Source organism: Anolis carolinensis, unplaced genomic scaffold (genome assembly GCF_035594765.1).
Source record: "Anolis carolinensis isolate JA03-04 unplaced genomic scaffold, rAnoCar3.1.pri scaffold_12, whole genome shotgun sequence".
In the NCBI taxonomy this organism is placed as follows: domain Eukaryota; kingdom Metazoa; phylum Chordata; class Lepidosauria; order Squamata; family Dactyloidae; genus Anolis; species Anolis carolinensis.
In genome coordinates this window covers 1,526,717-1,540,000 of record NW_026943823.1, presented here as the reverse complement: position 1 = coordinate 1,540,000, position 13,284 = coordinate 1,526,717, and the positions used below count along the sequence as shown (strand labels likewise).

General features: G+C 41.1%; 1 protein-coding gene across 7 annotated transcripts in view; it reads left to right on the top strand.

Annotated features, from left to right (window-relative positions):
* Positions 1-13,284, top strand: part of septin6 (septin 6) — a 57,180-nt gene that overhangs the window by 5,135 nt on the left and 38,761 nt on the right. For all 7 annotated transcript variants that reach the window (XM_062963982.1, XM_062963980.1, XM_062963978.1 and 4 more), the window contains exon 2: positions 8,035-8,149. In XM_062963982.1, the coding sequence (XP_062820052.1) occupies positions 8,035-8,149 (115 nt within the window). The remainder of the gene's footprint in view (positions 1-8,034; positions 8,150-13,284) is intronic.

The following is a 13,284-nucleotide window of genomic DNA, read 5'->3' as shown; positions in this document are numbered from 1 at the left end:
AACTTTTAAGATTAACTTGTGTTTATTTCAGTATGAGCTTTCGTGGCCATAGAGACCCACTTCTTCAGATGCAGTGCAGAGTTGATATTCAAGGCTCACGTTACGAGGCATATTTAATAGGCTTTAATAGGATCAGGGTATAAATACTTGCATCTTTTTGTATCCTTTTGTATCCTGGATTCTATGAAATCTTGCATTAATGTGCCTTGTAACCTGAGGCTTGAATATCATCCTGCACTGCATCTGAAGAAGTGGGTCTATATAGACATGAAAGCTCATGCTGAAATAAACAGGAGTTAATTTTAAAAGTTCTGCAACTATTCCCTGTTTCTGCCATGCAGGAAAAGCACAAGAGCACCCCCAACAGATGACCATCTTATCTTTGCAATAATAATAATAATAATAAAATAATATTTATTTATTACAATACTTATATGCCACCCTTCTCACCCATAGGGGACTCAGGGCGGCTTGCAATAAAACATAATATAAAAATATTACAGACAATTCAATCAATTAAAATTAAATACATTAAACATTGATAAAAATATAAACACTTTTTTCTGTTTTTATTATTATTATTATTATTATTATTATTATTATTATTATTATTATTTTGTTGAACTATCTCTATTACCTATTCAATCCTTGGTTTTCATCTTGTACTTTAATCTCTCTAATCTTTCACCAATGTTTTCCTCGCTTTCACTGTATACATTACTTATATATTACAATAAAAATCACTATTAAAAATATACATATAAATACACAATCATCATAATCTATATATATAAAAATGTAATGTATGTTTGTAGGACTGAGTAAACAACAAAACCACTGAACCAAATCACACCAAATCTGGCCACAAAAGACACAGTCATCCAATCTATGTCTTTCAAACAAAAAAAAAACCTAGAAAAATAAAGTCCAAATTAGAGGATGAGGAAGAGCCGTTTTTCCCCCTGGCTGCCGGTCAGAAGGGTATTCCAGCTCACCAAACAAGGATTCCCATAAGAAGTAAACAGCCAGGCTTTGAGACTGCAAGGCTATTCACTGCTATTCTACCTGGCCAACAAAGGATTCCCATAAGCCACAGCAACACGTGGCTGGGCACAGTTAATAATAATAATAATAATAATAATAATAATAATAATAATAATAATCTGCACGCATCATCTGAAAATACATCACACAGTCCTAGACACTTGGGAAGTGTTCGACTTGTGATTTTGTGATACGAAATCCAGCATGTCTATCTTGTTTGCTGTGTCATAACAACAACAACAACAATAATACATCACACAGTCCTAGACACTTGGGAAGTGTTCGACTTGTGATTTTGTGATACGAAATCCAGCATATCTATCTTGTTTGCTGTGTCATAACAACAACAACAACAATAATACATCACACAGTCCTAGACACTTGGGAAGTGTTCGACTTGTGATTTTGTGATATGAAATCCAGCATATCTATCTTGTTTGCTGTGTCATAACAACAACAACAACAATAATAATAATACATCACACAGTCCTAGACACTTGGGAAGTGTTCGACTTGTGATTTTGTGAGACGAAATCCAGCATATCTATCTTATTTGCTGTGTCATAACAACAACAACAACAACAACAATAATAATACATCACACAGTCCTAGACACTTGGGAAGTGTTCGACTTGTGATTTTGTGATATGAAATCCAGCATGTCTGTCTTGTTTGCTGTGTCATACAATAAAATAATAATAATAATAATAATAATAATAATAATAATAATAATATAAATATACATCACACAGTCCTAGACACTTGGGAAGTGTTCGACTTGTGATTTTGTGATACGAAATCCAGCATATCTATCTTGTTTGCGGTGTCATAATAATAATAATAATAATAATAATAATACATCACACAGTCCTAGACACTTGGGAAGTGTTCGACTTGTGATTTTGTGATATGAAATCCAGCATGTCTGTCTTGTTTGCTGTGTCATAATAATAATAATAATAATAATAATAATAATAATAATAGGAGGAGGAGGAGGAGCAAGCTGGGGCCATGCAGTTCAACCGCTGCTTTTGAGTAAGGCCCCATCACTTCCAAAATCCTCCACAGTGCCATAGAAAATCCACATTTTCTGCTTTGAACTGGATTATATGGCAGTGTAGACTCATATCAGCCCGTTCATGTGGATTATCTGCTTTGATAATCTGGATTATATGGCAGTGTAGAAGGGGCCTAAGAGGATAAGGCAGGTCTACGTCTGCGCATGTTGTTGTTTTGGTCATGGTAGAATCCTGCTTAAGAGATGCTGCTGGAACATGGCCATATAGTCTGGAAAACCCAAAACGGCCCATCGTGCAATGTCGGTCTTCACGGAGGAATGTGATCCGGGGATGTGCGAATGTGGCCTTGTCGTTCTCGGCTTCAAAGCGAGCGCGCTCAGAGCTGTCAGAAAGTGTGAATCCAGATGGTGTGGATTGTTCTTGGAGTTGTGGGAAAGGCATGATGCGGCCTGCGTTTCGCTGCTAGATGTAGAGAAATCATGCATCAAGGCATTGTGCTCCCAAACGCATTCTTTGTCTTGTCTTGTGAGAAAACAGGAAGCAATCCAAAGCCTTATGCCTTTCATAAGGTGCAAAATACAGTAGAATCTCACTTATCCAACCTTCGCTTATCCAACGTTCTGGATTATCCAACCTAGTTTGCCTCCCGCCCCGATCCACAGCTGCTTCTCTAGGCAGCAAGGATTGAACCTTTTATGGATTTGCAATATTTTTATTTTGAAATTGACTCATAGCTGCTGCATTTTCCACCCTTGGCTTATACTCGAGTCAGGAAGTTTCCCCAGTTTTTTGTGGTAAATTAGGTGCCTCGGCTTATATTAGGGTCAGCTTATACACGAGTATATACGGTATATATTCCACCGTTATGCAAAGAGTGTTTCCCTTTTAGTACAAAGCAGGAAACAACAACAACCACAATAATAATAACAATAATATGTTGTCGAAGGCTTTCATGGCCGGGATCACAGGGTTGTTGTATGTTTTCCGGGCTGTATGGCCATGTTCTAGAAGTATTCTCTCCTGACATTTCGCCCACATCTATGGCAGGCATCCTCAGGCATCCATACCTCACAACCTCTGAGGATGCCTGCCATAGATGTGGGTGAAACATCAGGAGAGAATACTTCTGTAACATGGCCACACAGCCCAAAAGACATGCAACAACCCTATAACAATAATAATAACTTTATTTTTGTATGCCACCTCCATCTTCCCAATGGGGACTCGGAGCGGCTCGCATGGGAACAAGCCCAATACAAGTCACATAACATCATAAAATCAACAATTAAAACAACAAGCATCACATTTAAAAACAATTTAAACTATGCACAGTTGCACACCCCTACGATTTATTTATCTGTCTATCCATCTTATCTACCTTCCTACCTACCTATCTATATATCTGTCTGGGTTGTTGTATGTCTTTCGGGCTGTGTGGCCATGTTCCAGAAGCATTCTCTCCTGACGTTTCGCCCACATCTATGGCAGGCATCCATTTCGCCCACATATGGCAGGGATGCCTGCCATAGATGTGGGCGAAACGTCAGGAGAGAATGCTTCTGGAACATGGCCACACAGCCCAAAAGACATACAACAACCCTGTGATCCCGGCCATGAAAGCCTTCGACAACACATTATATATCTGTCTGTCTGTCTATATCGTATCTATCTTTTTCTGGAAGGTTTTGTTCCAAGGGCAAAGCCTTGGTTGTGTCTGCTCCGGAGATCGAAAACCCAGCCCGGCATTAACTTTCTCAGTGGGAACGTCTATAATTGGCCTCCCGTAATTGGATGTATTTCCCGGCCAGAGAGGCTCGCCATGCGCCCCTTCGCCAGGGACGGAAGCAGGATTGTTTCCATTCACTTCCAATGCCAGGCGTCTGCAATTTTCCCCCTTTAAGAGGGTTCATCACAACGCTTCCAATGCAGGAGCGCTCATTTTCCTCTAATGTGCATCTACACCAGGGCTCCCCAAACTTTGTAAACAGGGGGCCAGTTCACAATCCTTTGGACTATTGGAGGGCCGGACTATAGTTGGCCACCAAGCAATAATAATAATAATAATAATTAACAATAATAATAACAACCAGTACAGGTGGTCCCGGTGGTGATGGGCACATTGGGTGCCGTGCCAAAAGATCTCAGCCGGCGTTTGGAAACAATAGACATTGACAAAATTACGATCTGCCCACTGCAAAAGGCCACCCGACTGGGATCTGCGCGCATCATCCAAAAATACTTATAATAATAATAATAATAATAATAATAATAATAATAATAATAATAATAATAATAATAATAATAATACGCATCATCCAAAAATACATCACACAGTCCTAGACACTTGGGAAGTGTTCGACTTATGATTTTGTGATACAAAATCCAGCATATTTATCTTGTTTGCTGTGTCATACAATGTTGTTGTGTCAATAATAATAATAATAATAATAATAATAATAATAATAATAATAAAGAGGGTTGGAAGAGACCCTTTGGGCCATTGAGTCCAACCCCCTTCTGCCTCTGTGGACCAAAAGCACAAGCAAAGCACCCCTGACAGATGGCCACCCAGCCTCAATGTTAAAAATAATAATAATAATAATAATAATAATAGAGAAGAGGAGACCGCTTGGGTCATTTAGCCCAGCCCCCTTCTGCCCTTGTGCTGTGGGGGCCGGATAAATGGCTTCGATGGGCTGCATGTGGCCCCCGGGCCTTAGTTTGGAGACCCCTGATCTACACTGTGGAACTAATGCAGTTTGATGTCTTTGGGCGGATTTTTGGGAGAATATGTTGTACTTGCAATGTGTTTGTATTGATATTCTTCCCTCTCAATTGCAGTTTTCGGTCCATGTTTGCAAGAACCCAAAATAACCAAAGTTACGTTCTTTTCTTTCACTCTTCTGTTGTTTATTTTGTGTACGTCAGGCCAAAGTTTTGCAAGTTGCAATGCCTTGGAAAGTCATCCGCTTTCCAAAGTTTTGCAAGTTGCAAAACTTCTTCCATTGCATTCCTCTACCATAGAGTCATAGAATCATAGAGTTGGAAGAGACCTCATGGGCCATGCAGTCCAACCCCATTCCGCCAAGAAGCAGGAGAATTACATTTAAAGCACCCCTGACAGATGGCCATCCAGCCAAATAAATTGCACAGTTTTTTGGCATTTATAAAGTGACACAAACTTGGTGAAGGTGTTGACGATAGAGAAGGAAGTGGAGCAAACATAGCTTTGCAGATGATATTAAAATATTTAAATATTTTTTAAAATTCCCTCCCTCAAGCAAAGGTAGCGTTGTATCAACTTTTTGCTAAATGGAGACAAATGTATTTAAAATGAATACAATATGAACAATTTAACCAAAGCTCTTCTTATTTGGTAACAATGTTTTCAAAGCGTCATTTTTATAATGATTGTGATTTTTAATGCCTTTTAAATTTATTTGTGTGTTTTTGTATTTGATATTACTATATGCTGGTTTTATATCTGTAAACCGCCCCGAGTCCCTCTGGGGAGATGGTGGCAGGGTACAAAAATAAAATAAAATAATAATAATAGTAATAATAATAATAATAATTATTATTATTATTTGTTCCATATAGACACCAAGGTGCTGAACAAATATATCTACCGTGCAAGAAAACACAATCAAAACACTCCCGATAGATGGCCATCCTGCCTGTGCTTACTGAACAGTGGAACTCTCTGCTGCGGAGTGTAGTGGAGGCTCCTTCTATGGAGGCTTTGAAACAGGCTGGATGGCCATCTGTCGGGAGGGTTTTGATTGTGCTTTTCCTGCATGAAGGCAGAAGGGGGTTTTTTTGGACTAGATGCCCTTTGGGGTGTCTCTTCCAATTTGGTGATAGTGTTAAAGATAGTGTTAAATGCAATTTTTTATCCTTGTATTGTTGTTTTAATTGATATATTGTATTACTGTTTTATCTTTTTTATATTGTGATTTGTATTATGTTGCTTATATTTTGTCCCTATGTTGTCTGGGCCTCTGCCCAGTGGAAGTGGGGAGATGGTGGCGGGGTATAAATAAAGTTTTATATTATTATTATTATTATTATTATTATCATTGAGGCTGGGTGGCCATCTGTCAGGGGTGGTTTGCTTGTGCTTTTGGTGGGGTTGGATGAAATGGCCCAAGGGGTCTCTTCCTATTATTATTATTATTATTATTATTATTATTATTATTAACATTGAGGCTGGGTGGCCATCTGTCAGGGGTGGTTTGCTTGTGCTTTTGGTGGGGTTGGATGAAATGGCCCAAGGGGTCTCTTCCTATTATTATTATTATTATTATTATTATTATTATTATTATTATTATTAACATTGAGGCTGGGTGGCCATCTGTCAGGGGTGGTTTGCTTGTGCTTTTGGTGGGGTTGGACGAAATGGCCCAAGGGGTCTCTTCCTATTATTATTATTATTATTATTATTATTATTATTATTATTATTATTATTATTATCATTGAGGCTGGGTGGCCATCTGTCAGGGGTGGTTTGCTTGTGCTTTTGGTGGGGTTGGACGAAATGGCCCAAGGGGTCTCTTCCTATTATTATTATTATTATTATTATTATTATTATTATTATTATTATTACACAGCAAACAAGATAGATATGCTGGATTTCATATCACAAAATCACAAGTTGAACACTTCCCAAGTGTCTAGGACTGTGTGATGTATTTTCGGATGATGTGTGCAGATCCCAGTCGGGTGGCCTTTTGCAGTTGGCAGATCGTGATTTTGTCAATGTCTATTGTTTCCAAATGCCGTCTGAGATCTTTTGGCATGGCACCCAGTGTGCCCATCACCACCGGGACCACCAGTGATGATGATGATGATGATAATAATAATAATAATAATAATAATAATAATAATAATAATAATACAGTAGAGTCTCACTTATCCAAGCTAAACGGGCCGGCAGAAGCTTGGATAAGTGAATAACTTGGATAATAAGGAGGGATTAAGGAAAAGCCTATTAAACATCAAATTAGGTGATGATTTTACAAATTAAGCACCAAAACATCATGTTATACAACAAATTTGGCAGAAAAAGTAGTTCAATACGCAGTAATGCCATGTAGTAATTACTGTATTTACGAATTTAGCACCAAAATATCACGATATATTGAAAACATTGACTACAAAAATGGCTTGGATTATCCAGAGGCTTGGATAAGCGAGGCTTGGATAAGTGAGACTCTACTGTAATAATAATAATCTATTATTATCATTATTATCATTATTATTATTATTATTATTATTATTATTGTTGACACAACGACGTTGTATGACACAGCAAACAAGATAGATATGCTGGATTTCATATCACAAAATCACAAGTCGAACACTTCCCAAGTGTCTAGGACTGTGTGATGTATTTTCGGATGATGCGTGCAGATCCCAGCAGGGTGGCCTTTTGCAGTTGGCAGATCGTAATTTTGTCAATGTCTATTGTTTCCAAATGCCGGCTGAGATCTTTTGGCACGGCACCCAGTGTGCCCATCACCACCGGGACCACCTGCACTGGTTTCTGCCAGAGTCTTTGAAGTTCAATCTTGAGGTCCTGAGAGCGGCTGAGTTGTTATTATTATTATTATTATTATTATTATTATTATTATTGAGCTGGAAGAGACCCCCAAAGGGCATCTAGTCCAACCCCCTTCTGCCTTCATGCAGGAAAGGCACAATTAAAACCCTCCCGACAGATGACCATCTCCTTTGAACCTTCTTGGCTCTACCTACAGCCTTGTGTATTATCACTTCATGTGTTGGTTAGGAGTTTCCACCTGGGGTGATGGATTTAGATGGCGATGCCGAAAAGTCTCCAAAAGTGAGCTGTGCTGTCGTTTTTCAGCCGCTTCCTTTGCCAAGGAGAGTTTCCCTGCAGCGCCCAGAATAGACCTGCTGTTTTGTTCCTTGGAGGGCAATTTTAATTTTATTTCCAACCCCTTTCCAGGGTGAAGGATGCCGCACCGTTCCCCTTTCCGGCCACGTCGGGTTCGACAGCTTGCCGGACCAGCTGGTGAACAAATCCGTCGGCCACGGCTTCTGCTTCAACATCCTGTGTGTGGGTGAGTGAGCGAGCGAGCGAGTGAGCGAGTGAGTCCCTCTCGCACTCCTTTCCCTTTTTGGAAGAAAATTCCATGTTTTGGCACCCGGACCGAGTAACTAAACAGGGCTGACAAAGGAATCCTTTGAGTTGTCCCGAATACATAGTCCGTGTTGTTGGATCCAAGTGTTTAGCAGATAAATCACAGCCTGGGTTGCTGTGACTTTTCCAGGATGTCGGGCCATGTCCCAGCAGCATTCTCTCCTGACATTTTGCCTGCATCTGTGACTAATAGCATCTTCATAGGAACTGATGTAAGTCAAGCAAGTGGAGTCCATATATATATATATATATATATATATATACACAGTAGAGTCTCACTAATCCAAGCTAAACGCTGAGAATGCTTCTGGAACATGGTCATACAGCCCGGAAAACTCACAGCAACCCAAAATTGTGAAGCTGAAGAGGAAACAAGGATGGAAAGAAATGCAAGGAAATCAAGACTGAGATATCCTTCACAACTACAGTAGAGTCTCACTTATCCAAGTATAACGGGCCGGCAGAAGCTTGGATAAGCGAATATCTTGGATTATAAGGACTGATCAAGGAAAAGCCTATTAAACATCAAATTAGGTTATGATTTTACAAATTAAGCACCAAAACATCATGTTATACAACAAATTTGACAGAAAAGGTAGTTCAATACGCAGTAATGTTCTGTTGTAATTACTGTATTTACGAATTTAGCACCAAAATATCACGATATATTGGAAACATTGACTACAAAAATGGCTTGGATTATCCAGAGGCTTGGATTACCGAGGCTTGGATTAGTGAGGTTCTACTGTATATATCTGTGGAATAATGTCCAGGGTGAAGCAATTGTGTTGCAATTTAGCAAGCTTGAATAATAATAATAATAATAATAATAATAATAATAATAATAATAATAATAATAATAACAACAACAACAACAGCAGCAACAAAACAACAACTTCTTTATTTTTATACCCGCCTAATCTCCCCAAAGGGGACTCAGGGCAACTTACACGGGGGCCAAGCCTGAATAAAAACAATAGGAATATAAAACACAACAATAGCATTGAATAGCCATGAAGTTTGCAAAGTCAATCAGTGAGGGTATCTGCAAAGAGGTTGCAAATGGAGTGTGTATCTACGGTATCTATCTATCTATCTATCTATCTATCTATCTATCTATCTATCTATCTGTGGAATGATGTCCAGGGTGGGAGAGAGAACCCTTGTCTGTTTGAAATAAGTGTTAATGTTGCCATTTAGCAAGCTTGAATATCATTGAGTAGGCATGAAGTTTGCAAAGTCAATCAGTGAGGGTCTCTACATAGAGGTAGTGGAGCAAGTGGAGTGTATAATCAAGGGCCAGTGAACACCTCCCAAGCAGAGGGTACCTCCAGGCAACAACGGCCAGGCTACCTCTACGCAGATACCCTCGCTGATTGACTTTGCAAACTTCATGGCTACTCAATGCTATTCAAGCTTGCTAAATTGCAACTTGAACACTTGTTTCAAATAGGCAAGGATTCTTTCTCCCACTCGGGACAACATTCCACAGCGATATATACACTCCACTTGGTTCACTGTCTCTATGCAGATACCCTCGCTGATTGACTTTGCAAACTTCATGGCTACTCGGTGCTATTCAAGCTTGCTAAATTGCAACATTAACACTTGTTTCAAATAGGCAAGGATTCTTTCTCCCACCATGGACATCATTCCACAGGAATATATACACTCCACTTGGTTCACTATCTCTATGCAGATACCCTTGCTGATTGACTTTGCAAACTTCATGGCTACTCGGTGCTATTCAAGCTTGCTAAATTGCAACATCAACACTTTTTTCAAACAGACAAGTGTTCTTCCTTTCTCCCACCCTGGACATCATTCCACAGATAGATAGATATATACACACTCCACTTGCTACTTCCATGCAGATACCCTTGCTGATTGACTTTGCAAACTTCATGGCTACTCGGTGCTATTCAAGCTTGCTAAATTGCAACATCAACACTTGTTTCAAGCAGGCAAGGATTCTTTCTCCCACCCTGGACATCATTCCACAGGAATATATACACTCCACTTGGTTCACTATCTCTATGCAGATGCCCTCGCTGATTGACTTTGCACCTCTGAAGATGCCATTAGTCACAGATGCAGGCGAAACATCAGGAAAGAATGCTTCTGGGACATGGCCAGACAGCCTGAAAAATGCACAACAATCCAGTTATTCTGGCCATGAAATCCTTGAACAACACAAATTGCAGCCTCTTTGGGGGGTCTTAAGTCAGTTTGATGCACCTTCTGCTAATTCCTCCGCTTTCCAAAAGAACTGGAGCATTTCTGGGAGCGGAAAGGTTGACAGGCCTTGCCGACGACTGTGGCCTTGTTGCCGCTCAAAGTAGGTTGCTGGGACACGGGAATATTAATCGGCAGTGGCAGACGATGCGCTGGGGGGAGGCTGTGGTTTTGGGAGAGAAAAATGCACGGAAATGCCGTGTCTGAGTTGCAAGCACGGCCTTATTTTAAGATTGTTGACAAGGAAAAAGTTTGCACAAACTTGCCAAGCAACCGCCATGTGCTTTTCTGTGGTTCGGAAGGTGCAGGCGCCGGAAGGAGCCCGTTTCCGGAGACAGGAAGTTGCACAGAAACTGCGCCTTGGCCCCAACCCAGGCTGCAAGCGTCAGGTTTGGGTTTCATTCATCCCGTTGGGTTTTCCTCTTGCAAGGAAGGCTCAGAGGAGCTTTTGCCAAGCTTCCATTGCTGTTCGGTCTCCTCATAACGGGCTTAAAGTCCCGACTCTTGCATGCTTTGTGAAGTCCTTGCAAATCGAATGCTACAGATTTGCATTGGGCATACCCAGAGTCTCAGTTGTAGCCTGGCTGTTGTTGCCTGGAGGCATCCTCTGCGGAATAACGTCCAGGGTGGGAGTAAGAACCCTTGTCTGAAACAAGTGTGAATGTTGCAATTAGCAAGCTTAAATCACATTGAGTTGCCTTGCAGCTGCAAAGTCAGTCAGTGAGGGTATCTGCATAGAAGTAGCCTGGCTGTTGTTGCATGGAGGCATCCTCTGCGGAATAACATCCAGGGCGGGTGTAAGAACCCTTGTCCGAAACAAGTGTGAATGTTGCAAAATCAAATCAAATCACGTTTTATTGATTAGCCCATCGGCCGTATCAAAACATTTAACACATAGACATACATACAACATACAACATACAACCCGCGGTAAAAAAAAAAGTTAAAATAAACAAGCTGTTAACAAGAACCCTTGTCTGAAACAAGCGTGAATGTTGCAGTTAGCAAGCTTAAATCACATTCAGTTGCCTTGCAGCTGCAAAGTCAATCAGTGAGGGTATCTGTGTAGGGGTAGCCTGGCTGTTGTTGCCTGGAGGCATCCTCTGTGGAATAACATCCAGGGGGGGTGAAGAAATAAATTATTATTATTATTATTATTATTATTATTATTATTATTATTATTATTATTATTCCTGGCTCATGACTATCTAACGTCCTTCTAGTGCAGTGAGTCTTTCAGATGCACGTTGTTCTTCTCCATGCTGTTTCCATTGTGCTGTCTGCCCCGTTCAGTGTATTTAGGACGGAAGCCAGAGTAGAATAGAGTTGACAACTGAGGCCGAATCCTGGGGAGCCCAACCTGGGTCTCGCCTGGCCTTCTCTCTCCTTCCAAGGTGCCTGTTATTATGGCTCGGGGGGGCTTCCATCAAGCGGAGCTCCTTCTCCGTTGGGATGCCGAGTAGGGGACTTGTCACATCCTCAGAGGCCTTCGCTTGATCGCATTAGCCGTGCATTCAAGGGGAGAAACTACACGTCTCAGCGCTTTAATGTGACGGGTGAGCGTTCAATAGCAAGCTCAGGTATTTTACAGCCGCCTTTTCAACGCATAGCCTTCCAGCACAGGCCGGCTTGTTAGAAAGAGGCATTGTTTGTTTTGGAGTGTTAGTTTATATCACTTAAGTTGTCAGGGTATTGGGTATTGTGAAATGTTAAATCAATCTGGGTTATTAGAAATGCCTTATGTGTTAGTTTTCGGCAAGGCATTCCAGTAGTTATGGAGTTAATGAGAGCCTGCTATGATTGACGTATCACAGGACCAATGGGGTCAAGTTTGTTTTGACCTGGACTTTCTTCTTGGTCTGTGGAATGCAGAGGAGTGTCTTCAGTGTGTGTGTGAGTTGCTTCAGCGTGAGCACTCATGGAGAAAGGACTGATTTGTTCTACTTGTATATAGTTATGTAAATAAAGATTTATTGCCGTTGGATTTTCAACCGAACCCTCGTCTGCTGGAGTGTGTTTGACCAGTGCTGTTTATCCACATGGGAAGACAGTCTGGAGAAGGAGGTGAGACCGGGATGATGAATTTTTGGAATCCACTCTGCACCCCATCATCCCCTGACATAAGTTTGGTCCAGATCCGTCGTTGGCTGGGTCCAAGGCTCTCTGGATGCAGCTGAACTACAACTCCCAGATTCCCAAGGCAATCACCTCCAAACTCTGCCAGTATTTACAGTTGGCCATGTTGGGTCTGTGTGCCGAGTTTGGTCCAGATCCGTCATCGGCAGGCTTCAGGGCTCTCTGGATAAGGGTGAACTATAAATCCCAGAATCAAGGTCCATTCTCCGTAACCCCTGCAGTACATTCAGTTGGTCATGGCGTTTGTCTGTGCCAAGTTTCGTCCCAGTCCATTGTCGGTAGGAATCACAGTATCAGTGAAGATACTGCAAGTCCCATCATCCGTGGCAAGTTTGGCCCATATCTGACATCAACTGGGTTCAGTGCTTTTTGGATGCAGGTGAACTACAACTCCCAAAATCAAGGTCCATTCTCCCAAACCCCTGCAGTATGCTTAGTGGGTCATGGGGTTTGTCTGTGCCAAGTTTGGTCCCAGCCCATTGTCGGTGGGAATCACAGTATCAGTGAAGGTACTGCAAGTCCCATCATCCATGGCAAGTGTGGTCCAGATGCATCGTCGGTTGGGTTCACTGTTCTCTCTGGATGTAGATCAAATACAACTCTTGAAAATCATGGTCAATTCTCGCCAAATTTTTTGTTCAATTGCGGATGAATTCCTCTGTTTGCTGTGTGCCGTAGGAAAAG